The sequence below is a fragment of the Sus scrofa genome, chromosome 3, assembly GCF_054392235.1.
Source record: "Sus scrofa isolate SSC_HxYL_T2T_F1_AM1 chromosome 3, Sscrofa_HxYL_maternal_Yorkshire_Landrace_v2.0, whole genome shotgun sequence".
NCBI lineage: Eukaryota > Metazoa > Chordata > Mammalia > Artiodactyla > Suidae > Sus > Sus scrofa.
In genome coordinates this window covers 18,631,581-18,654,007 of record NC_139385.1, presented here as the reverse complement: position 1 = coordinate 18,654,007, position 22,427 = coordinate 18,631,581, and the positions used below count along the sequence as shown (strand labels likewise).

The 22,427-nt window shown below is 47.6% G+C and overlaps 1 protein-coding gene across 10 annotated transcripts in view; it reads right to left on the bottom strand.

Moving 5' to 3' along the window:
• XPO6 (exportin 6) overlaps positions 1 to 22,427 on the bottom strand; it is a 149,424-nt gene that overhangs the window by 100,323 nt on the left and 26,674 nt on the right. For 5 of the 10 annotated variants that reach the window (XR_014840390.1, XM_085017021.1, XM_003124525.7 and 2 more), the window contains exon 1: positions 8,809 to 9,418. Coding sequence is in view for 5 of the 10 variants with exons in the window: in XM_003124525.7 (XP_003124573.4) it covers positions 8,809 to 8,811 (3 nt within the window). In the remaining 5 variants the exon portion in view is untranslated. Of the gene's footprint in view, positions 1 to 8,808; positions 9,419 to 10,282; positions 10,485 to 12,828; positions 12,943 to 22,427 lie in introns of those variants that run through there. The other 5 variants (XM_085017016.1, XM_085017018.1, XM_085017014.1 and 2 more) reach the window with 4 other exon arrangements.

Below are 22,427 nucleotides of genomic sequence, written 5' to 3'. Positions count from 1 at the left end.
ATTACGAGAGGTAAATGATACAAGTTTTAAGGCCAGATGACAAGATGCACTGTTTTTCCTGGGATAATATACCCAGTTAGGCTACATTTCTAATGAATATGCCTATGTAAATGAGCAAAGGCTTAAGAAGAAAACTAGTGCTACAGAAAGGACACACACCGTGCAGTGAGAATCTTGGGTCTGTGTCCTGTCTCTAGCAACTTGCTACGTAATTTTCAACATACTACTTACACTACCCTCCCTGAGCTTCAGTGTCCTCACCTTCCTCAACTGCAAAACGGGAACAAATAACACTACCTACCTTGCAGGATGGCTGTAAGAGTCTAAATGAGGTACAGTATGCAGGATACATGTGGGCCCCTAAACAATAGCTAGCAGAGTTATTATTATGAAACAAACATAGACCCTTTTTCTCCCTCTCTCTCTCCTCCAGCTTCCTTCCCTTCCCATTCGCCTCTTTCGCCTCCCTCAATACTCTCTGCCTTGTGGGTTTCCTCAGTTATTGTCCACAGACCTCACCTCACCCCAATCCCATTTGTTCCCCAGCAGTTCTCCCAGGGAGCCTCACAGGAAGTATATCATCTACAGAGCATTTGTTCTAACAACTCCTCTTGCTCACCTGCTCCCCACCTCCACCTGCCCAGAGGAAAAACACCATACTATCTGAGCTTGCTGGCTGCATGGGTTTTGGAAAAACAGAATGCTTATTATGTTCATACTCTATTTCAATCTCACTACACTCTCTAAATGATGCTACTATCCTTTACTAACCTCAAGGGCCTACCTTGACCTCCTTGGATTTGTTTTCATACCTCTTTCAATTACCTAAATATCTGTTGAATGCCTACTGGGCACTGGAAATGTAAAGAGCGAGGATCATCCCAATAGATACTCAGAAGGAAAAAGAATGAATCCTCCCCACCCCCAGACTTGGAGGGGAAGGAAGGGAGAGGAAGCCAGGGAAAGGATGGAAGAGGTTCACATTTTGCTCTTCTAACTTCTGAATTATTTGACACTTACTACAAGAGTGCAGCCTTGTAGTTCTTACCTAATAAAAACAAATAACTAAAAGCAAAAAAACCCTAATTTTAATCAAAGATGATAAATGTTAAACTGGTGGCTAAAAAACCTCAAAGAGGTCACGTTCGTGGTAGGAAAGGTCTCACCTACAAAATGAAGAAGGGACACTCAAGTGGGGGAAAAGCACTGACATCTGGCACTGTCACTGCTGTATCTCAGGTCATTGCTGCGGTGCAGGCTCGAGCCCTGACCCAGGAACTTCTGCGTACCGTGGGCATGGCCAAAAAAAAAAAATTAGCAGCTACACACTCAGGAGTTAGCTCCCTCTTCACCCTCCCTTGACCTGGACATGGATGTCAACAATCTACCTAAATCTTCATGATCTTTGTCCTGCTGATGCCAGTTACCTTCCTCTCAACACAGCAGCAACTACCTACTGACCCACAGCCAGAGCCAAATCCCTTACTCTAACAGCACATGGTCCATCTCTTAGCAGCTTCCTGTCAGTTTCTTTACCCATCATCTCTTCCATCCCTACCAAATCCAAATCACCAATGACTTAAAATGTCCCACCATTTCCAATCACCAGTTTAGGAGTTTCTGAAATCAGCTTGAGCTCTTCCCTTTTCTTCACCCCTTGAATCTGCAATCAGTTTTAAGTGATGACTCTCTTGGTCAAGTCTGTCTCCACTCTTAACTCCACATCTGACACAAGCCTTTGTCACACCCATATGGGCATGGTGTCCTGTCTGGTTTTCCATACCAATCTAATCTACACACAGCAGAGGGGTTAACGTTCCTATATAAGGAAAAGTCAGCCCAAAAAAAACAAGGCCAAACTCCCCAGAGAAGTACTGGAGGCCCTCTATAACCTAGCCTCTAACTGCTTTTATAAACTTTCTCGCCAACTACTTCTGCACAAAATCTCCACCATGGCCAAACCAGTCTATCAGATGCTTGCTTGATGCTACACTTCGAGTTCCACCTTTCTCTTCTGAAATACCCCCGCTCTGCCAAGTTCTGTTCATCACAGGGAACATAGCTTTCTCCCTTTCTCAAAGGTCTTCAACACCCAAGACGTCCACAGCATTCCTAACTACAGCGTAACCGTCTACTATGCCAGGAATTGTTCTAGACTCTTGGGACACACTGTAGTGAACAAAGTTTTAGGGAGCTAACATTTTAGCAGAAAGAGATAACAACAACTTGATCTCATAAATAACATTACGCATACAAAATGTTTTAAGAGCAGAAATGCTACGAAAAGAAGTCCAGCAGGATGCGAAGGACTAGAAGTTCTGAAATGGGATTACAATTTAAAATAAGGTGGCAAAGACTGGCCTGGCTGGGAAGATGAGTCTTGAGAAGGCTGGAAGGCCACCTTAATCACGAGGATCTCTAGGGGAAAGTGCAGTCCAAGCAGAGGCAACAGCCAGGCCAAAGCCCTGAGCCAGGAACACATCTGGGCCATGTGAAGAAGAGTGAAGGAGGCCAGAAGAGCTGAACAGAGGAAGCCAAGAGGTGGGCAACGGGAGATGGGTTCAGAGTAGAACCAGGAGCCAGACTATGGAGGAGCATATGGGCCACTATGGCCTTCACTCTAAGTGAGAGGAGGAGCCATGGGAACAAAGACAAGATCTCCCTGAGATTTTTCAAAGGATCACTGCGGCTACTGTGCTGAAAACAGTCTATAAAGCAGCAAGGCCAGTCTATAAAACTCGGACAACAACAGTTAGGAGGCCAGTGCAATAACTCAGGCAAGAGATGATGGAGGCCTAACCTGGAGAGGCAGCAGGGGTGGGAACAAGAAGTGATCAAATCCTGGCTACATTTCCAAGGTAGAAAACAATCAGCTTTCCAATATGGACCAGATGTGGGGTACAAAAGAAAGGCCAAGGATGACTTGCGAGATTTTGGCACAAGCAACTAGAAGGACAGGGCTGCCCCCAACTGAGATAGGGAAGGCTGTGGGTGTAAAAGAACCAGAGGGGAAGATGAAGAGTTGAGTTTTAGACATTTGACATACCTGCCAAACAAGCTTGCATGCCAAGTAGGCAGGTGGATACATGAGCTACAGCTGAGGGGAGACGTCTGGCCTGGGAGCAGAGTAGGTCTGAGGCCTAGGGCACTTCAGCTGTTCAAAGATCAGTGGGATGAGGAAGAAATATCCAGTAAAATGAGAGAAAACCAAAAGCACATTTTAATGCCCTGGGGCCCAAGTGAAGAAAGACTTAACAGCAAAGGGGAGTATTCAACCTGTCCCAGGACTAACCATTTAACGAAGGTGGGGAGGGAACTTGACAAATGAGCGTGAGAGAGAATGGAAGGTAAAGAATTAGAGACCACTCTTTCCTGGAGTTTCGCTGCAAAGCGAAACAAGGAAATGGGCAGCAGCTGGCCAGGAAGAGGAATAAAGGTAGTCACTAGGAGAAAAAAAAATCATGTTTATATACGGTGTGCATGTATGCACACCAAGCCCTACCAAGTCCTAAGAATTCAACAAATGTTAATTCCTTCCCGCGTGTGTACCCTGACACCTACTCTTTCCTATTACCCTGACATACACCTAATTTTTGTATCTGCAAACTTTTAATTAGAAGGCCTTTTTTTCCCCCTTGTCCAACCGTCAAACTCTTCATAATCCTTCAAGACTCAAATGTTCCTCCTTGGAAACCTTCCCTGGCCCCGCTCCTCAGTTAAATCTCCTTCAGAGATGGCACCGTTGTACCAATGCATTTGTCTATTGTGGCCACCCTCATCACAGCCTCTTGTAAAGATCAAGAATATAGGTCCCGGGGTTCCCATCGTGGTGCAGCAGAAACGAATCTGACTAGGAACCATGAGATTGAGGGTTCGATCCCTGGCCTCACTCAGTGGGTAAAGGATCTGGTGCTGGCGTGAGCTGTGGTGTAGGTCACAGATGTGGCTTGGATCTGGCATTGCTCTGGCTGGCAGCTGTAGCTCCGACTGGACCCCTAGCCTGGGAACCTCCATATGCCATGGGTATGGCCCTAAAAAGCAAAAAAAAAGAATATAGGTCCCATTTCCTTCTCGAGGGCAGGGGCAACATGATCCCTCCTGGGATGAAAGTGTAACAGGTCAGAGCACTGACACTTGAGCCAGATTGCCTGGCTCTGAATGCCAGTTCCGCCACTTGGTTGCAGCGCAACCTTGAGAAGTTGACTAACCATTCCTGGCCTTGAACGCTCTCATTTATAAAATGGAAAATAAGAAGAGCCTCTGACTCCTGACACTGTTTGAAGTTAATATATGTAAACTCATTAGCCTGGCATATGCTAAGCCCGGTAAATATAGACTCCTTTATGATTATATTGTATCCACAGTACCTTGGTTTTAAGCTTGATGCAGGAAGTCAGCAAATGAATGGGAGTTCCCTGGTGGCCTAGTGGTTAAGGATTCAGCATTGTCACTGCTGTGGCTCGGGTATGATCCCAGACCCAGTAATTTGAATGCCTTAAGCGCAGCCAAATAAATAGTTTAAAGATTTTTTTAAAAAAATCAGTTCTCCCACCTAATTAGCCACAGGCTTTTTTTTAAAAAATGAATGAGGACTTGCCATGGTGACTCAGTGGTAATGAACCCAAATAGCATCCATGAGGACGTGGGTTCGATCCCTGGCCTCGATCGGTGGGTTAAGGATCCGGCGTTGCTGTGAGCTGTGGTGCAGGTCACAGATGCAGCTCGGATCCCACACTGCTGTGGCTGTGGTATAGGCCAGCCACTGTAACTCCATTTCGACCCCAGCCTGGGAACTTCCATATGCAGCAAGTGCGGCTTTTTTTTTTTTTTTTTTTTTTTGTCTTTTGTCTTTTGTTGTTGTTATTGTTGTTGTTGCTATTTCTTGGGCCGCTCCCGAGGCATATGGAGGTTCCTAGGCTAGGGGGTGAATCGGAGCTGTAGCCACCGGCCTACGCCAGAGCCACAGCAACGCAGGATCTGAGCCGCGTCTGCAACCTACACCACAGTTCACGGCAACGCCGGATCCTTAACCCACTGAGCAAGGGCAGGGACCGAACCCGCAACCTCATGGTTCCTAGTCGGATTCGTTAACCACTGTGCCACGACGGGAACTCCAAGTGCGGCCTTTTAAAAAAGGCGGGGGAAAATAAAAAAGAGAAGGCTTTGTAACCAAAGCAATTTTCCAAGCAAGTTTAAAAAAAAAAAAAAAAGCAAATTTAAGCAGGGGTTCCAGTTTGTACAAAATTTCCATAATAAGCAAAGCTCATTCAAAATTAAGTAACAACTTTTCAGAGAAGTAGTGGCAACCTCAAGGATGTTACAAAATCACTTGAGAACTCATGGGAATTCAACCCAAAATGATGATTTAATCAAATGTAGTTATAATTTAACAATTATAGTAATTCTCTGCTGTAACTACAAACCTTTTTTTAACTAGTTCTAACCTTGCAGGTCTAGATCCCTCCTCCTAGAGACAGGTTAAAGGAAATTCCCATACTCCTCAGCCCATATCACTCTCTCAGAACCAATAAAACACAGCTGGATGACATTCCCAACCCTCTTCTATGTGAGGCAGCACCTGTACTGCAAGGAGCACAGGCTTTGTAGAGCACCTTGGACCCAAATGCCAGGTCCACCACTTGTTAAACAGGTATCCCACAGCAGGTCTGCTCATCTTCCTCTCTGGTAGTAACGGCAATAATGCAACCTAATCCAGCGAGGTGGGTGTGCTTAACTGATACTGAATGACTGAAAGAAAAACAAGTAAGTGAAACATAACTAGCTTAGTGAAGATACTTAAAGTTTTTTTTAATTGTTCCATCCTTTTTTGGGCCTCACCTACAGCAATGAAGTCCTTCCCCGGGCTAGGGATTGAATCAGATAGTGCAGCCGCAGTAACACCAGATCCAAGCCGCACCTGCGACCTATGCTGAAGCTTGTGGCAATGCTGGATCCTTAACCCACTGAGCAAGGTCAGGGATCTAACCCACAGCCTCATGGATACTAATCAGATTCTTAACCTGCTCAGCCACAATGGGAACTCCTCGAGTTGAAGTTTTAAGAGAAGACATTAAAAAGGCCCAAACTTATGTGCCAACTCTTTAAAAATGTTAAGTCAGGAGTTCCCGTCGTGGCTCAGTGGTTAACAAATCCGACTAGGAACGATGAGGTTGCAGGTTCGATCCCTGGCCTTGCTCAGTGGATTAAGGATCCGGCATTGCTGTGAGCTGTGGTGTAGGTCACAGACACAGCTCGGATCCCGAATTGCTGTGGCTGTGGCGTAGGCCGGCAGCAACAGCTCCAATTAGACCCCTAGCCTGGGAACCTCCATATGCCGAGGGAAAGGCCCTAGAAAAGTCAAAAAGACAAAAAATTAAAATAAAAACATTAAGTCAGTAAGAAATGGAAAAAAAGTTCCTGGAATAAAGAAAGAACTGTGATCCCAAGCAAAAGACCCTCCTCCAGTAGGACACGAAGCAGGCAATGGCTTCCTTTCGTTTGGGGACAAGGTCTGCCCTGCCCACACCTCTGAACCTAGGACACCTAGAGGAGATGAACCCCTGGTGTCACTGCTGCAAAAAGGACATGATTTGACAGTCCTATTCACCTTATATCCGCTGTGGTCATCCCCTGTGTGCTAAAATAAGTGAGGAGTAGGTTATAAAAAACTTGACTCAAAATTTATCATAGAAAGAAATGTAAATGGTGATGACAAGATCAAATACTTTACAATTAATTGCTCCAAGGTGGTCATTTTCATAGCATTCTCCTGACCACCAACTGAAATGAAACCTGAATAGTCGAGTGCTTGGCAGGCTTAAGTCAACATACAGTGAAATTCTGTCCGAAGGTTCGAAAGCGATGCTGTCAGCTACCAGAGGAGAGGTACATGTGTTTGGTTCATCTGACATTTCTTGGGCCATGCATATAGTAGCTACTTAAAACTCATTAAAAGGTTTGTATACTCCCCGTTCACAGCAGCATTACTCACAATAGCCAAAAGGTGGAAGGAACCCAAGTGTCTATCAACAGATGAATGGATAAACAAAATCTGGTACACACCAACAATGGAATATTATTTGGTCTTAAAAAGGAAGGAAATCCTGACAGATGCTACAACAGGGATGAACTTGGAGGACATTATGTTAAGTGAGATAAGCCAGTCACAGACAAAAGCTACATGATTCCATGTATATAAAGGGGCCTAGAGCAGTTAAATTCATAGAGACAAAGTAGAGCAGTGGCCACGAGGGGATGAGGGGAGAAGGGAAAGGGAATTACTGTTTACAGCGTAGAGTTTCAGTTTTACACGATGAAAATAGTTCCGGGGATGGACACACAGCAATGTGAACATACCTAATGCTACTGCACTGGACACGTAAAGAAAAATGGTTAAAATGGTCAACTTGAATGTATATTTCACTACCATTTAAAAAACAAAACCAAAGTCATTGAAAGAATAAAGGAAAGATGGAATACTGTGTACTACTACTTTCATTATTCACTAAATTACTCACACCTTTAGATTATTCATTAGAGGATTCCTGTCTTCTCCACATTTTATAGATGAGGAAACTAGGACTCAGAGAGCTTAACTGACTTGCCACTATTCTATATACAGTATCTATAATACAGTGCCACCTGACCTTAATGGTGTGTTTTACCTGACTGGTTGTAAGCCCCATGAAGACAATTATGCCTTAGGTTTTTCTATGTCCAGAACTTAATCACCCACAGGCCCCTAGAATGTTCTGAAAACTCCACTGGGCCTGAACATCTACATCACTGGAGATATCAATGCATCTCTTCTCTCTACGAAACCCCTAACATGACAGGGGTAACATGGGCAGTCTTAAGAACATCTCTGTAACGGGAGGTGCTCAAACACAGGGGAAGCGATCCACCACTTCCTATGGGCTTACTATGTACCAGAAACTGGGCCAGGTAAAAGTTCAATTTCATCTTTGAACTGAGTCTACTGCAGTAGACAGATAAGATTCAGAAACAATTACGGTAACAATAAGACAAGTGCTTAAAAATAAATATGACTACACAAATCTGAGGGAGTACAGAGAGCGCCTATGGGTCTGGAAAATGGGGGATGTTATCTCTTCAGAAGAAAGTAGCTTCTGAACTAGATCTGGAAGGATGAAGAGTTCTCCAGGCACTACCAGGCCAAAGGCCAGAGCAAGCTGCAGAAAGAAAAGCTGACTGGGTGTCAAAAGAATAGGGCAGTTCCTGACTTTGCTGAGATCTAGGTTAAGTGACCTCTGCAAACCACAAACCCTCACAGCTGTTCCATATATAAACCTACAGCAAGATCCCCTCCAGCCTGTGAAGGGGATCAGGAGCTCTGAAATCAGACTAAGGTGAAATATTGCCACTGTCACTTAAGAGTGACCTTGAACTGAGTACTTAGTTGCTCTGTGCCTCAGTCTCCCCACTTCAGAACACAGGGCCGCTGAGCTTGTTAAATACTTGTCAATTACTTAGCACAGCACCTGACGCACAGTAAGCCCTCAATAAATAAATGATAGCTACTGTCGCGAAGAGCTACAATATAAGAGAGGCAAACACCAGATGCAAGGGTTGTGCCTGCTCCGCGTCCAGGTTCCTCCCCGTCCTGAGCCATCCCTGGGGGGATGGGAGCTCACAGCCCTGCTGCAAACCCTGCACGCATGTGTCACTGCCGGGCTCGGCACGCGCCTCTCCCCGCCCCAGGGAGAAGCGATGGCTCAGCAGTCCCGAGCCCGCTCCCACCGCTCAGGCCCCGCACCCAGGGAGGGAAGGGGCTCAGATCCCACTTACCATGCTGGCCGGGGGAGGGGGCGGCTCAGGTGAGCTGGCTCTCGGGCTTCGGACACGTCCCGCTCGCACAGTTCAGGTCATGGTCCCGGCAGGCTCGGGAAGTCCCCCACCCATGCAAAGACAACCTCTACCCCACCCGGGCCCCGAAGGGACCCTCTAAAAAGAGTGCGGCCCCCCGGCCCGCCTCATCGGGGACCCCTGGAACAATTCATCCAGACCCACCCGCCCCTCCCCAAGGAAAGTGAAAAAAGCAGGAAATGGGGCTCGGAGGCCGACAAGAAGAGCAGCGGCTCGGGGCCCCCCCGCCTGGGCCCGACCCCCGAGGGGAGGCTCCGGGCCCAGGCAGGGGCTCCCCGGCCTCCGCGTTCAGAAGCGGCGGTGGGCCCGGCCCCGAGGCTGAAGGGGCGGAGGCTGAAGGGGCCTCGGCGGCGCAGCCCGGGCGGCCGGCTCAAGGGAAAGGCCCAGGGGCCAGCGCTATCCTTGACGCCTCAGCCCACACGGCCGCCACTGCCCCCGACCCCCGGAGCATCCCTGCGCGCGCGCCCTCCCCGGAGCTACCCTCTCGCGCCGCGCGGCAGCCCGCGACCAACAGCCCCAACGCGCCGGAAGTGGCGAGCGCCCGGCGCGGCCCCACGGCGCGGCCGCCGGGCTGAGGCGCTGGAACCGGACCAATCCGGAATCGAGCGGGCGGGGGGTGGGGGCGCGGGGCGGGGCCGCACCTGACGGCTCCCTCTGGCCCCGCCCCCGTCCGGCCCCGCCCCGCGCCCGCAGCTCTCAGCCTGTCCACGTGGGCCGGTGGCCATGTTGGTAAAGGGTGCCGGGCTGGCCATCTTAGTAAAGGGGCGGTTTCTCTTTCGTTTCCTGGGCTCATTCATTCTGCAAATCAGGAGACGCCTTCTGCGTGCCCCGCACAGGGCTGGAAGTCAGTGACACGCAGCCTCTGCCTTCGCGGAGCTTACAGTCCTGCTGAGGACCACATGCTGCAGTGCGTGCTAGGGCTAGTGCACTACACAAGACTGTTGTGGTCGCTGCCTTTGAGGAGGCAGGTGAGGAGCAAGGAGAAAGCAAGTGAATAAAGGAATTGTAAGAAACGAGGAGTCCTGTGAGTGTTAGGAACACAACAAACACGTGGGGGCCGGAGATAGAAAATGGAAGGGAGGGCTGGAAATGTAAACTGAGGCCTGAAGTATAAAGTCAGTGATCACAGTCAAAGGAACAGCAGCTGCAGAGATTCTGAGAGGGAAAAGGTGTGAGTTCCTGTTCCCGTCTCAAACCCACTTGACTTGTAAAAGTGCTAGGTATTTGGGGGGTTTTTTTGGGGGGGGGTCGTTTTAGGGCCACACCCGCAGCATATGCAGGTTCCCAGGCTTGGGGTCTAATCAGAGCTGTAGCTGCCAGCCACAGCCATGCCACATCCCAGCAGCATCTGCCACCTACACCACAGCTCACGGCAACACCAGATCCTTTAACTCACTGAGTGAGGCCAGGGATCAAACCTCCGTCCTCACAGATGCTGGTCAGATTCGTTTCCACTGAACTGTGATGGAACTCCTGAAAGTGCTGATTTTAAGAAACCTGTTCCATCCCAAGGAACAGGTGCTGCTAGGGTATACCTACGCAGAGACTGGAGCAAGTCTGTAGAGTGGCTTTCAAACCCCAGCACGAAGCAGAATCACCTGGTAGGAGAGAGGAGGCTGTTAACACACTAATTGCCAGTACCCACTCCCAGAGTTTCTAATTAGTAGGTCTGGGGTACTAATTTACATTTCTAACAAGTTCCCAGGTGATGCTAATGCTGCAGCTCCAGGGATCACCCCTGGAGAACTGCTGTTATCACTCATGGCCACAGAAAGCAACAGCTTTCACTTATTCTTTCATCAAATATTTACTGTTCCCTCCTAAGCGACAACCATTGTTGGAAGGATTCAGTGCTGAGCAAAACAGACACATTTGGGCCCTTAATAAAATAGACAAATTATTTTCAAAGTATGACAAAATAAGTAATCACTTATAATTGTGATAAGAGCATCAAAGAAAAATACAAGCCAGCGTTCCCGCTGAGGCGCAAGTGGATCAGTGGTGTCTTGGGAGTGCTGGGACTCAGGTTCAATCCCTGGCCACGCACAATAGGTTAGTCATCCAGCATTGCTGCAGCTTCGATGTAGATCGCGGTTGCTGCTCGGCTATCTGGCCTGGAAACTCCATATGCCGTGGGGCTGCCAAAAAAAAAAAAAAAAGAAACATACAAACCAAGAGATCTAAGGTAATCTTGGGGGTTGGGATGGAGAGGGGGTCAGGAAGTGACATTTATTTAAGCTCCTGCCTGAGAGACGTGCTGTAGTTTGCTAGGCAAAGAGAGGGGGGCATAGCAAAGAAGCCATCTCAGAAGATGAACAGGAAGTCTCAGTGGAAATAAATCTGACTAGCATCCATAGGGATGCAGGTTTGATCCCTGGCCTTGGTCAGTGGGTTAAGGATCCAACATTGCCATGAGCTATGGTGTAAGTCGCAGATGGGGCTTGGGTCCCGGGTTGCTGTGGCTGTGGTATTGGCCAGCAGCTACAGCTCTGATTCACCCCCTAGCCTGGGAACTTCTATATGCTGCGGGTGTGGCCCTAAAAAGACAAAAGACCAAAAAAAAGAAGATAAACAGGTGATTCAGGATAGAGGCCAAGCAATTTAGAGTTCCCATCATGGCTCAGCAGGTTAAGAACCCAACTAGTATCCATGAGGACGAGAGTTCAATCCCTGGCCTTGCTCAGTGGGGTTAAGGATCTGGAATTGCCTCACGCTGGGGTGTAGTTTGCAGTCATGGCTGGCAACTGATGTTGCTGTGGCTGTTGCAAGCTCCAATTCAACCCCTTGCATGGGAACTTCCACATGCCACAGCTACAGCCTTTAAAAAAAAAAAAAAAGGATTGAGGCCAAGTGACTTCTCCTTTCTTGGCTCAGTTTAGTGAGATGAACAAAGGCTTTGGGATGAGACAGATCTGGAGTGGAAAACCCAGCTCTTACTGCTAGCTGACATTTATTGAGCAAGGAACTATCAAAGGCTTAATTTCCTCACTGCGGAATTGGATGAAATAGCAGAAAGTCAACTCACCCTCATTTACAGGTATGCCTTTGGCTCACCTAACTCCCATAACCGGACAACCTGAAGTAAGTCAGCTTCAGGCTGGGAGTGATGGGAACCCTAGATCCATTCCTCTAGGATTTTCTTGGCTCTGCGATGCCTGGTCTATCAGCCTGGTCCTCAAGTTGGCGGCCAGAGAAACTCCCTCTTTGCATCCAGCAAGAGAGAGCATCTTTTCTCGCATCGTAGCTCGTGGCCGTAAGCTTGATCCTCCTAATCCTAATTCACCCAAGTCTCCCCCTCCCTGAACCAGCCAAGTGGAGGAAGATGAAATTGCTATGATTGACTTAATAACTCCTCCCCTGGGGTTGATTTCCCTTCCCCAGAATAAAGTGGATTTGTTAGAGTCACCGCATGTCCATCATACATCCATTCCCAGGCTAGAGTGAAGATTGAATTTAATGTCCACAAAACATCTAGTACATAAGGCAGGCAATAAATCACAGCTATTATTAATTTTACTCCAGGGATTTTGTCCAAGTCAACGAAATAACGTTTTGTTATTAATATTAATCTCAAGCCTGTCTATTCCAAAAAAAGATTTAAGGCTGCTATTACTTTTTGTTGGCACCACATGGATGGCCCCCATCCATCTTCTCCTGACCATGCCTACTGCTGATGCCTTGGTCTCTTTCATTCAGTTCTTGGTTCAACATACATTCAATGAGTTAGTATCAACTTTGTGCCAGACTTCGTGCAAAACCTCAGAGTTCCGAAATAAGAACGATTCAGGCAAATCGTTTACTGCTCCGTGGTGGAAACAGCCACGTGTGGTTACAGCACAGTGTAAGAGGTGCTATAATAGAGGTGTGTACAAACCTTCTAGCTATGCGGGGGGAGTAACTGGAAGGCGGAACAAAAATGGTAACTTTTCAGCTGGGTCTTACCGGATGAAGAGAAGTTCACTTGACTGCTGCAGCATCCCCACTCTTCCTCCTCCAAGTTGTCTTCTACTGTGTCAAGACTCTTTCCACTGCAAGTGACAAAGTTGGGACTCTGCCCTATGGAAAAAAGGAACTATATGGAGAGAATCACCCAAAGGGTTGTATGGATTTCAGATATGGCTAGATTGTGAGTCTGAAGTGATATCACAGAACTCAGTTTCTCTCCTTTCTTGGTTCTCCTTCCTTGATTGGAGGTCTCCCCAGTGGGCCCTGCATACCTTAGCTTTATCTCCTCCCAGGTTGAAGCCTGGTAGAGATGAGAGTATGCCTCTCTTACTACCGCTAATGTGCCAAAAAAATAATCCTGGTTTTCATTGGCTCACTCCTGAACCAATCACTGCAACCAGAGGGAATACGATGCTCTGATTGGCTGGACCTTGGTCACACGCCCCGCCCTGAGCTCCACAATAGCTCTTTCAATGGCCAAGATTTCTCTGAGTCCCACCACAACTCTACCAGGCTATTGGAACCTGGAGAATTCTCCCATTTTGCAGATGAGGAAATATACTTGTTTCTCAAAAGGCAAAGGAGTAACAAATAGTAATACGGATTTAGTGAAAGCAGGAAAAAAAGGGTGAGTGTCTGGCACTTTCTGTAGGTGATAGGAACACACTCTGTTTAACCTGTCATTCAAGGCCTTTAACAGTCTGGTTTTCAAAGCCCTATAACCAGACTCTATGAGTTGAGTCATTATTGCCTCTTACATAGCTGTGTGACCTTAAGCAGGTCACTTAAACTCTCTGAAACCCAGTTTCCTTTTTTTTTTTTTTTTCGTCTTTTTGCCATTTCTTGGGCCGCTTCCACAGCATATGGAGGTTCCCAGGCTAAGGGTCGAATCGGAGCTATAGCCACCAGCCTGTGCCAGAGCCACAGCAACACGGGATCCAAGCCACGTCTGCAACCTACACCACAGCTCATGGTGGTGTAGGCGCAAGGCCAAGGATCAACCCGAAACCTCATGGTTCCTAGTCAGGTTCATTAACCACTGAGCCACGATGGGAACTCCCAAAACTCAGTTTCCTGATGCATAAAATGGGAAGAACACTAATACCTACCTGGCTGGGTGGGGACTTATATCAGTCAATTTCTATCAGGAAACTAAGTCAGATTTGATTAATTGACCAGGGGGATGTGTGCGTGTGCATGTGCGTGTGCGTGTGTGTGTGTGTGTGTGTGTGCGCGCGCGCGCACTCAGCTACTACCAAGGCATATGGATATTCCAGGCCGGGATCGAACCTGTGCCACAGAAGCAACCAGAGCCACTGCAGTGACAATGCCAGGTCCTTAACCTACTGAACCACCAGGAAACTCCCACAAAGGGGATATTTTAAAAGAGGTGTAAGGAAACCCTACAGAGGATAATATGATACCCCAAAGACAGAAAGCGCCTGAGGCTCACAACAGCAGGACCCCAAGGTCTAAAGGGGTAAGAGGTGGAATGGTTGCCAGAATCTGTCAATGAAGAATCTGTCAGAGCAGATGAAGGAAGCATCCTGCAGGGTGAAGCTAAGGTGATCCTGCGAGGAAGAAAGCCAATAGAGCAAGTACTCGGACCTTCCTCTCTTCCCTCCCTCTCTTGCCTCCCTCTCTCTCCCATTCCCCATTGCATAAATCCAACTAGAAGCTCAAGGCCAAGGGAGGCTTCTGATAGCTCATAGAAGCCAACTTCCTGGGCACAGGGATAGGTGGAGAAGGGGAAATGGAAGAGAAGTAGCAGAGCACCATGAAGTGTTTGTTTGTTTTGCTTTTTAGGGCTGCACCCGTGGCACATGGAATTTCCCAGGCCAAGAGCTGCAGCTGCCAGCCTATACCACAGCCCCAGCCACTCCAGATCCAAGCCACATCTGTGACCTACACCACAGCTCATGGAAATGCTGGATCCTTAACCCACTGAGGGAGGCCAGGGATTGAACCTGCATCCTCATGGATACTAGTTGGGTTCGTTACTGCTGAGACACTATGGAAACTCCTTTTTTTTTTTTTTTTTTTTTTGGTCCCATGTGATGTGTTTAGAACTATGCCTGGCATATTAAAAGATTTTCAATCATTTTTGTTATTAATTACTATTTCCATACTAGTTCCAGCCCTACTTTCAAACTCCTCTCTCTCTACAAATCTATCTAGCAAAAATCTTCATGGCTCCGGAAAGGAAGGCTCTTTCATGTCTCTGAGCCTATGTTTAGGTTTTTTGACCTTTTTTATCCCACGGTATATGGAAATTCCCAGGCTAGGGGTTGAATGCGAGCTGCAGCCACAAGCCTACACCACAGTTACAGGAACACAGGATCTGAGCCACGTCTGCGACCTGCACCACAGCTCACGGCAATGCCAGATCCTTAACCCACTCATCGAGGCCAGGAATGGAACATGCATCCTCATAAATACTAGTCAGGAGTTCCTGTCGTGGCACAACGAAGACGAATCCGACTAGGAACCATGAGGTTGCGGGTTTGATTTCTAGCTTCGCTCAGTGGGTTAAGGTTCTAGCATTGCTGTGGCTGTAGCATAGGCCGGCAGCAACAGCTCCGATTAGACCTCTAGCCTGGGAACCTCCACATGCCATCGGTGCGGCCCTAAAAAAAAAGACAAAAGATAAAAAATAAATAAATAAATACTAGGTAGATTCGTTTCCACTGAGCTATGACAGGAACTCCCTGTTCAACCTTTTGGAATGAGCTTTTCCTCATCCCTTTCTCCTTTCAAATTCCTCTTCAACCCAAGTTCAAATTCATTTGTCTCCCAACCTGCGTCCTTCTCCTCTGGAATAAAGAGCAGTTGATAAACATCCATTCATATGATAATAGAGAGATATGCCCAAAGACTAGCCTAGTTGTGGCGTCCCCTGGAAATATCCAACAGGAATCATGGGTACAGCATCATGGGGGAGAGACCTCTAGTGTCCAGCCATGTCTGTCCATAACCCCAATCAACCGCTGGGCTACTCCCTGACCTGAGACCTGGCCAATTGTCAACAGACTGTGTCCTTAAAAGACAGAAAGCGCCTGAGGCTCACAACACAGGTGATCACCCCCCCCCCCACCATCCAACCTCAAGACATACCCAGGTCTCCGACAGCTTCAATCAGCCCCAGGCAACCTTCGGATCTGAGACCCTCCAGCTCAAGCCCAACCCCCCACCTTCACCCTCAGCTAGTTGCTGAAATTGATTTTTTTTTCTTTTTTAATTTTATGGCCACACCCTTGGCATATGGAAGTTCCTAGGCCAGAGATTGAATCTGAGCCACAACTGTGACCTCCACTGCAACTGCGGCAACACCGGGTCCTTTAACCCGACTAAACCGGGTCCGGGATAGAAACCAGCATCTCCACAGCAACCCAAGCTGCTGTTGTAGTCTTTTTTTCCCTTTTCTTTTCTTTTTTTGGCTGCCCTGAAGCATATGGAGTTCCAGGGTCAGGGATCAGATCCAAGCCACAGCTGCAACCCATGCCCAGCAGCTGCACCAACACTAGATCCCTTAACACACTGTGCTGGACCAGGAATTGAACCTGTGTCCAGGTGCTGCAGAGACGCCACCAATCCTGTTGCACCACATCGGGAACTCCTGCAGTCAGATTCTTAACCTACCATGCCTTGGCAGGAACTCCTGAAATTGATTTCTGTTGGCCTGGCAAACTTTGGAAGAATAAAGCAGGGCGTATGCATTATTAATAGAAAAAAAATTGTGGAATTGCAATACCTCAATTCTGAACAGTGTGTATAATAGTTATTTTTACCTACATTATTTCCCAAACGACACCTAAATTTAGGAGACCCAAACTGTTATCGAACAATAATTATGTTTTTAATGGCAAACAAAATGGGAAGGATGATAAAAGATCACAGCTGGATCCAAAACTCTGGTGCTGACACAAGAGAAGATGAGCCCTGGGTCTGAGGACAAATGAATACAAATTGAGTACAAATCACCTGAATTTTATATGCAGATTAGAATAAAAATATAAAATGCAGAAAATTAAAAGGACAACTTATTATGAAGCAGAGGACAAAGAGGAAATAAACATAGGACTGTCACGAAGGAAGATGTAAAAAGAGAAATGAAGTGACGTAGCTACAATATAATCAAAGTCTTAAATACAGGTGTAGAGTTCTCGTCATGGCTCAGTGGTAACGAACCCCGACCAGCATCCATGAAGATGCAGGTTCAGTCCCTGGCTCCATTCAGTGGGTTAAGGATTCAGCGTTGCTGCAAGCTGTGGTCTAGTTCGCACACAGACCGGGCTTGGCAGCTGTAGCTCTGATTCGACCCCTAGCCTGGGAACTTCCATGTGCCACAGATGCAGCCCGCCTTCCCCTAAAAGTGTAAATACAGGTGTAACCCAGATGTTAGCTGTCTTTGTCCTAAGGCTTCTGTATGCTCTGCTTGTGGGCTGACATCAACCTGGATACACAACCCAAAACATCTTTAAATAACCCAAAACCATCCACTCACACCTAAGCGGTTTCCCTTGGGGGTGCAACTGGCCTTGTGTGAGGAACGTCTCACCTCTTGGCACGATCCTGGCCACCAGGTCAGTAAAGACCATGCTCTCGCCCCCAGTGGTCATTGTGACCAGGGAAACCAGCCACGTTTCTCGTGGCAAAACCATCCTCCATAGAGCAACTTTGCACCGAAGCAACAGGGATCCGTCTTCACTAAAGGTTGCAGTAAGGATACATCACACATCCCATTGTAAACAATGCAAACCATTTCCTCACACTTTCTGCTTCGTTCTGCAAACCTTCATCAGCTAATGATGGATCATTTGGTTCTCTTTTTTCTTTTTGTCTTTTTAGGACTGCACCCGCAGCATACGGAAGTTCCCAGGCGAGGGGTCCAATCAGAGCTGTACATGCCAGGGTACTTCACAGGCACATCGACGCCAGATCCTTAACCCACTGAGTGGGTCAGGGATCAAACCCCCATTCTCCTGGCTACTAGTTGGGTTTGTTGCCACCAAGACAACACAGGAACGCCTGGATCATTTTTTTTCTTTTCTTTCTTTTTATTTATTTACTTATTTATGTTTGCTTTTTAGGGCCACATTTGTGGCACATGGAAGTTCCCAGGCTAGGGGTCAAGTCGGAGTTGCAGCTGCTGGCCTATGCCACAGCCATGGCAACTTGGGATCAGAGCCACGTCTGCAACCTGTACCACAGTTCGAGGCAACACCGGGTCCCAAATCCACGGAGCAAGGCCAGGGATGAACTAGTTGGGTTTGTTTCCGCTACACCACAATGGGAACACCCCACCCCTTTTTTTTTTTCTTTACCCCATCATCTCTCATAGAACCTGGCTGTTTAGTTCATGTCTCTCCCTCCCAACACTCCAGAGATGCCACTGATTCTGCTGTGCCACAGCGGGAACTCCATAAATTCCTTTTATTTTTATTTTATGTATTTATTTATTTTTTGCTCTTTAGAGCCACCCCAGGGGCATATGGGAGTTCCCAGACTAGGTGTCAAATGGGCATTGCAGCTGCCGTCCTACACCACCGCCACAGCAACGCCAGATCCAAGCCGCGTCTGCGTCCTGCACCACAGCTCATGGCAATGCTGGATCCCCAAGCCCCTGAGCGAGGCCAGGGATGAAACCCACATCCTCATGTGGGAGGATTTGTTTCTCCTAAGCCACGACAGGAATTCCTGCAAATTCCTTTAAACATTGGCATGGGAGCATCTTTACTAAGTATTCAAAATCCAGGAACCATAAAAAATTGATTAATGCAACTATAAAAAATAAATTTAATGGAGTTCCTGTTGTGGCTCAACAGGTTAAGGACCCAACGTGGGTTCAGCCATTAAAATAAAAGTCTGTCATTCCATGAGTTCAGTTGTCTTCTGCATCATTCAGCAGCATTTTAAAGTTTCCTTCATATAGATTTTATGCATTTCTTAGTAAGTCTATTCTTAGGTCTTTACCTTTTGTATTGCTATTGTACATGGGGTCACCACTTCCATTTATCTTCTAAGTGGTTGTTGTTGGTATAAATAGGAAAGCTATTGATTTCCTTAGCTCAATTTTGGACCTAGCCAACTAACTGAGTGTTTTTCTTGTTTGTTTTTCAGCAGATTCACCTGGATTTTCCAGATGTTACTGTATCATTTGCAAATGATATTCACTTTACCTCCGTTTTCACTTTTTTTTTTTTTTTTTTTGGTCTTTTTAGGGCTCCACCCGTGGCCTATGGAAGTTCCCAGGCTAGGGGTCCAATCAGAGCTGCAGCCACCAGCCTACACCACAGCCATAGTAACGCAGAATCCGAGCCTCGTCTGTGACCTCCACCACAGCTCCCAGCAAGGCAGGATCCTTAACCCACTGAGCGAGGCCAGGGATCCAACCTGCGTCCTCATGGATGCTAGTCGGGTTTGTTAACCACTGAGCCACAACAGGAACTCCCTCCCTTTTCCAGAGATGACTGAACGCCTTCCTTCTGATTTCAAACCCTATGTCTTCGGTAGGAAGGTAGAGGAGAGAAATTCACATTGACGGAAGTACATCAGGGTCATTTGTAAATATGTTCTTTCCTTTGCCACCACCTCTTCCTTTACATGAGAGATCCCATCACTCCTTTTTTTATATTTTAGTTTTCCTTTTTTTTTTAGGACCACATGTGTGGCATATGGAGGTTCCCAGGCTAAGGGTCTAATCGGAACTGCAGCTGCCAGCCTACACCACAGCCACAGCAACACCAGATCGGAGCCACGTCTGGGACCTACACCACAGTTCACGGCAACTCAGAAGCCTTAACACACTGAGCAAGGCCAGGGATTGAAACCACATCCTCATGGATACTAGTCCGGTCCATTAGTGCTGAGCCACAACAGGAACTACCCCCATCACTCTTCAAGCCTGAGATCAAAGGTCACTTCCTCCAGGAAGCTCTCCCTGAGCATTTGGTCCAAGTCTGGTTGGCTTGTACTTCTCCATCATGGAGGTCACCCTAGTCCATTGTACTGCCTTGTGGAAGTGATGAATCTGGGCCTCCCGGGGAGTCCCCAACATGGCTCAATGGAAACGAATCCGATGAGTATCCATGAGGATGTGGGTTCAATCCCTGGCCCCCGCTCAGTGGATTAAGGATCTGGCACTGCCATGAGCTGAAGTGTAGGTGGCAGATGCGGCTCAGATCCTGCATTGCTGTGGCGTAAGCTGGCATCTACGGCCAAAAAAAAAAAAAAAAAAAAAATTCTGGGCCCTCCCAAGGGCAGAGCTCTGAGAGGGAAGGGCCTGTACTCACTTGGGGAGCACTTATTTCTAATTTGAAGTTTTATCCCTGGCCAGGGAACTTCATATGCTGCCCAACATCCGTCTCCTCCTCAGTTCCCTTTTGAGGTTTTCTTCCTCTTATTAAACATGAAACCAACCGAGTCCCCCTGAAACAGAAGGGAAGGGGGCAGGGCACAACTTTTTAAAAAGTTGTTATTGATATAGCCATATAGACATATTGGCGTAGCCATTGAGGATAAAACAAAAACTGGGTAGAACCAGGTAGGTCCAAGATGGCAGAAAGGTTCAACTTGCAGTAGACCTTGAGCCTCATTATACACTTATTGTAATATATTAGCATATGCTAAACGACATGCCCCCAGGCGCCCCGACTATTCTGAGGTTGACCATGAAAGGCCAAAAAGTGGGCAGTGGCCCACTTCCTGGATATTCCCACCCCTTCCCCTGAAATAGTTGGAATAACCCTCCCACTTATTAGTCTATGAAATTACCCAGCCAGGCGTTCCTTCTATGGCCCAGTGGGTTAAGGATCCAGCGTGGCCATAGCTGTGGCATAGGTCGCAGTTGCAGCTTGAATTCGAAGTTTGATCCCTGGCCAGGGAACTTCCATATGCTGTGGGTGCAGCCAAAAAGAAAGAAAGAAATTACCCAACCCATAAAAACTCCTATTTGGGACCTCTCAGGATTAAAGAATATCAAAGAAGAGGGGGGATTGAAACGGAGCAGGACCCTTCAGGCTGTTCCCTGGTATAAAGTTCCTCCATGGCCCCCTCTTCTTTTCTTTCTTTTTTTTTTCTTTTGTCTTTTTCCAGGGCTGCACCTGCGCATATGGATGTTCCCAGGTTAGGGGTCTAATCAGAGCTACAGCTGCCGGCCTACACCAGAGCCGCAGCAGCGGAGGATCCAAGCCGCATCTGGGGCCTACACCACAGCTCATGGCATTGCTGGATCCTTAACCCACTGAGCGAGGCCAGGGATCGAACCCAAAACCTCATGGTTCCTAGTCAGATTCGTTAACCACTAAGCCACGATGGGAACTCCCCCCTTTTTCTTTTCTTTTTTTTTCTTCCTTTCTTTCTGCCCTTTTTTTTTTTTTTTTTTTTTTTTGGCTTTTTAGGGCTGCACCCTGTGGTATATGGAAGTTCCCAGGCTAGGGGTCCAGGGTCCAATCAGAGCTACAGCTGCCGGCCCACGCCACAGCCACGGCAGTGCCAGATCCAAGCCGAGTCTGCAACCTACACCACCGCTCACAGCAATGCCAAATCCCTAACCCACCGATCGATGCCAGGGATTAAGCCCAAATCCTCATGGATACGAGCTGGATTCGTTTCCGTTGCAGCACAATGGGTACTCCCCGACCCCCCATTTCTTGCTTGTAGAAGAAAGAGGTTTTAGTCTCCCAGGACTTCCCCGAGTTTCAAAGAGCAGGCTCTAGCAGTCAATGATTAGAAGAGTCACAGGACTCCTTGTTCCTCCCGAAGGGAAATAGATAACAATCTGATGCAAATCTTTTGAGTTGCTCTGCAGACGCCAAGCCCCCCTACGCAGGTGGGGGATGGTTACTTCATGCTGCTTCAGAGCAGACCCCAGTCCGGTAACTGGAAGGTTGAGATTCCTGAGACATCACCCTGTTACCCCACCAACAACCAATCAGAAGGCCTGCAAGCTGATCATTAAGCATACCGTGACCCTCTCTCACCTAACACTGCCTTTATTTATATATTTATTTATTTATTTTCCCTTTTTAGGGCCGCACCTGCAGCAGATGGAAGTTCCCAGCCTAGGGGTCAAATCGAAGCTGCAGCTGCCAGCCTATGCCACAGCCATAGCAACACCAGATCTGAGCCACATCTGCCACCTATGCCACAGCTCACGGCAAACCCGGATCCTTAACCCACTGAGCAAGACCACCTTGATGAAACCTGCATCCTCATGGATCCTATGTTGGGTTCTCAAACTGCTGAGCCACAGCGGGAACTCCCTCACACTGTCTTTAAAAACCCTTGCCTGGGAGTTCCCTTCGTGGCTCAGCAGTTAAAGAACCCAACTAGGATCCATGAGCATGCAGATTTGATCCCTGGCCTGGTTCGGTGGGTTAAGGATCCGGTGTTGCCGTGAGCTGTGGTGGAGGTCACAGACGTGGCTCGGATCTGGCGTGGCTGTGGCTGTGGTGTAGGCTGGCAGCTGTAGTTCCAATGTGACCCCTAGCCGGGGAACCTCCATATGCTGTGGGAGCGGCCCCATGTGATGGAACATGATGGAGGATAATGTGAGAAAAAGAATGTGTATGTATATATACACACACATATGTAAG